The 1,798-nt window shown below is 64.0% G+C and overlaps 1 protein-coding gene across 1 annotated transcript; it reads right to left on the bottom strand.

Moving 5' to 3' along the window:
- Positions 1-232: 232 nt before the first annotated feature.
- On the bottom strand, positions 233-1,705 carry STUB1 (STIP1 homology and U-box containing protein 1, E3 ubiquitin protein ligase; the record flags this gene model as incomplete). The annotated part of the gene is made up of 5 exons (XM_008938881.1): positions 1,513-1,705; positions 1,206-1,371; positions 1,026-1,116; positions 502-558; positions 233-349 (listed from the first exon to the last, which is right to left on the bottom strand). Coding segments are annotated over exons 1-5 (573 nt in total), but the record flags the coding sequence as incomplete, so codon positions are not given.
- Positions 1,706-1,798: the final 93 nt, after the last annotated feature.

The raw sequence follows: 1,798 nt of genomic DNA, 5'->3' as shown, positions 1-1,798 counted from the left end.
GTTACTCCACCTGCCCCACCTCGGCCCCGGGGCGGGGGCAAACCTGGGAAGTGCCCCACCTCAGCCCCGGGGCCTGGGCAGCCCTCGGAAGGTGCCTCCTGGAAGAGCAGGTCAAGGCCCACGAGTGCCCTGCCCCCAGAACTTCTGACCCGGGCCAGGGGGTTCAGCACCCTCCCCCACCCTCCTGCCTGCCCCAGCCCTGGGGAGCAAACCTCTGAGGCCGTGGTGGTACCTGGAGATGCTCCTCGATGTCCTTCCTGTCGTAGGTGATGCCGCTGGGCGTGATGCAGGGCTCCCTCATCAGCTCAAAGCTGATCTTCCCACACAGGTAGTCAGGGATGTCCCGCTTCTGCCTCGGGAGAAGCAGGGCTGGCTCAGCAGGACTGGCTCAGCAGGGGCTGAGTGACCCAAGCACCAAAACGTAGAGTTCTGGGAGGCGATGCCAGCTCGAGGGGGTAAAGCAGGTTTAGGGTGAGCAGGTCCAAGGCTGGGGACACTCACCTTCCTCTTCTCATCCACCTGAGAGAAGAGCTCGTCCATGTCTGCCAGGTACTTGTCCTGAAAGAGAAGGCTTTGAGGATGAGGGGACCCTGGAGCACAGGGCTACAGGTCCCCACGGAGCGAGCCCTGGAGTCCCCCACCCCTGGGTGCCGTGGCAGGTCCTGGGTGCCCCCCTCCCTCCCTTCACAGCCCCCAGGCAGCGCAGCTCCAGGCTGAACCGTGCGGCAGGAGTGATCCAGCTTAAAAATAACCTTCCTTTGTGGGGCTATTTTTATCCCAGGATTAGTCCCCTGTGCTGGGCCAGCACCCAGACCCACGTAGGGCCCAGAGCTGCTCGCGCTGCGTGGCCCTCGGACCACAGCAGGCACAGCTGCCACAGGGGGACACCAAGGCCACAAAACAAAGGCTGAGGAGCCACCCTCTGCCCCACGGCCTCCTGGCTTTCCCCTGCAGCCCCACAGCTTCAGCATGGGGATAAGGATGGCCCGATGAAGGCCTGGGCTCCCCAACTCCCCCAGGCTCACGTGTTTGGCCTCGATGCTGGCCAGCTGAACTCGGCTCCGGCTCTCGTCTGTGTTCTCCTCCTGCTGGGTCTTCCTGCACTCAGCCAGCTCCCTAGGATGGAGCAGGGAGGTCAGAAACAACAGAGGGACCCGAGGCGGAGCTGCAACAGCTCCATGGCTCTAGAACAGCCTCTGCAGTACCTCTCCTTCTCGGCCATGATCAGCTTGGTCAGGTAGGAGTGCAGCTCGTTCTCCTGGTTGATCCTCTTCTCCTCGATGCTGTTCCAGCGTTTCTTCTTGGCGATGCGCAGCGCGCTGGGGATGTCATCCCCAAAATTCAGCCGCTGCTCCTTGGCGAGGTTGTAGGCTGGGGAGAGGAGGAAGGGCATGGGAGAGGAAGGGCAGGGGAGAGGAAGGGCAGGGGAGAGCCGGCGCCAGCTTCCTCCTCCCCATCCCCGACTCCTGCCTGCTGGGCAAGGAGGGAAGCGGCAGCGTGGTGCCCGCTCACCTCTCTGCAGGTTGGCGATGGCCTCGTCGTAGTTCTCCATCTCCATCTGGCACTGGCCCAGGAAGAAGTGAGCCTTCACCGACTGCCCGTCCAGCTCCAGGGCTCGCTTGCAGTCGGCCAGCGCCTTGTCGTGCTGCTGCATCTTCAGGTAGCAGAGGGCTCGGTTGGTGTAGTACACGGCCACCAGGGGGTTGCGGTTCTGCCGGGAGAGACCCGTGCTGGGGCCGGCGACAGCTCCGCGCCCCGGGGACGAGGCACCGGTGACAACGGGGTGTGAGGCGGTGAC

The sequence above is a fragment of the Merops nubicus genome, unplaced genomic scaffold, assembly GCF_000691845.1.
Source record: "Merops nubicus isolate BGI_N331 unplaced genomic scaffold, ASM69184v1 scaffold30154, whole genome shotgun sequence".
NCBI lineage: Eukaryota > Metazoa > Chordata > Aves > Coraciiformes > Meropidae > Merops > Merops nubicus.
The sequence above is the reverse complement of the archived record's forward strand: the minus strand, read 5'-3'. Positions and strand labels throughout refer to the sequence as shown.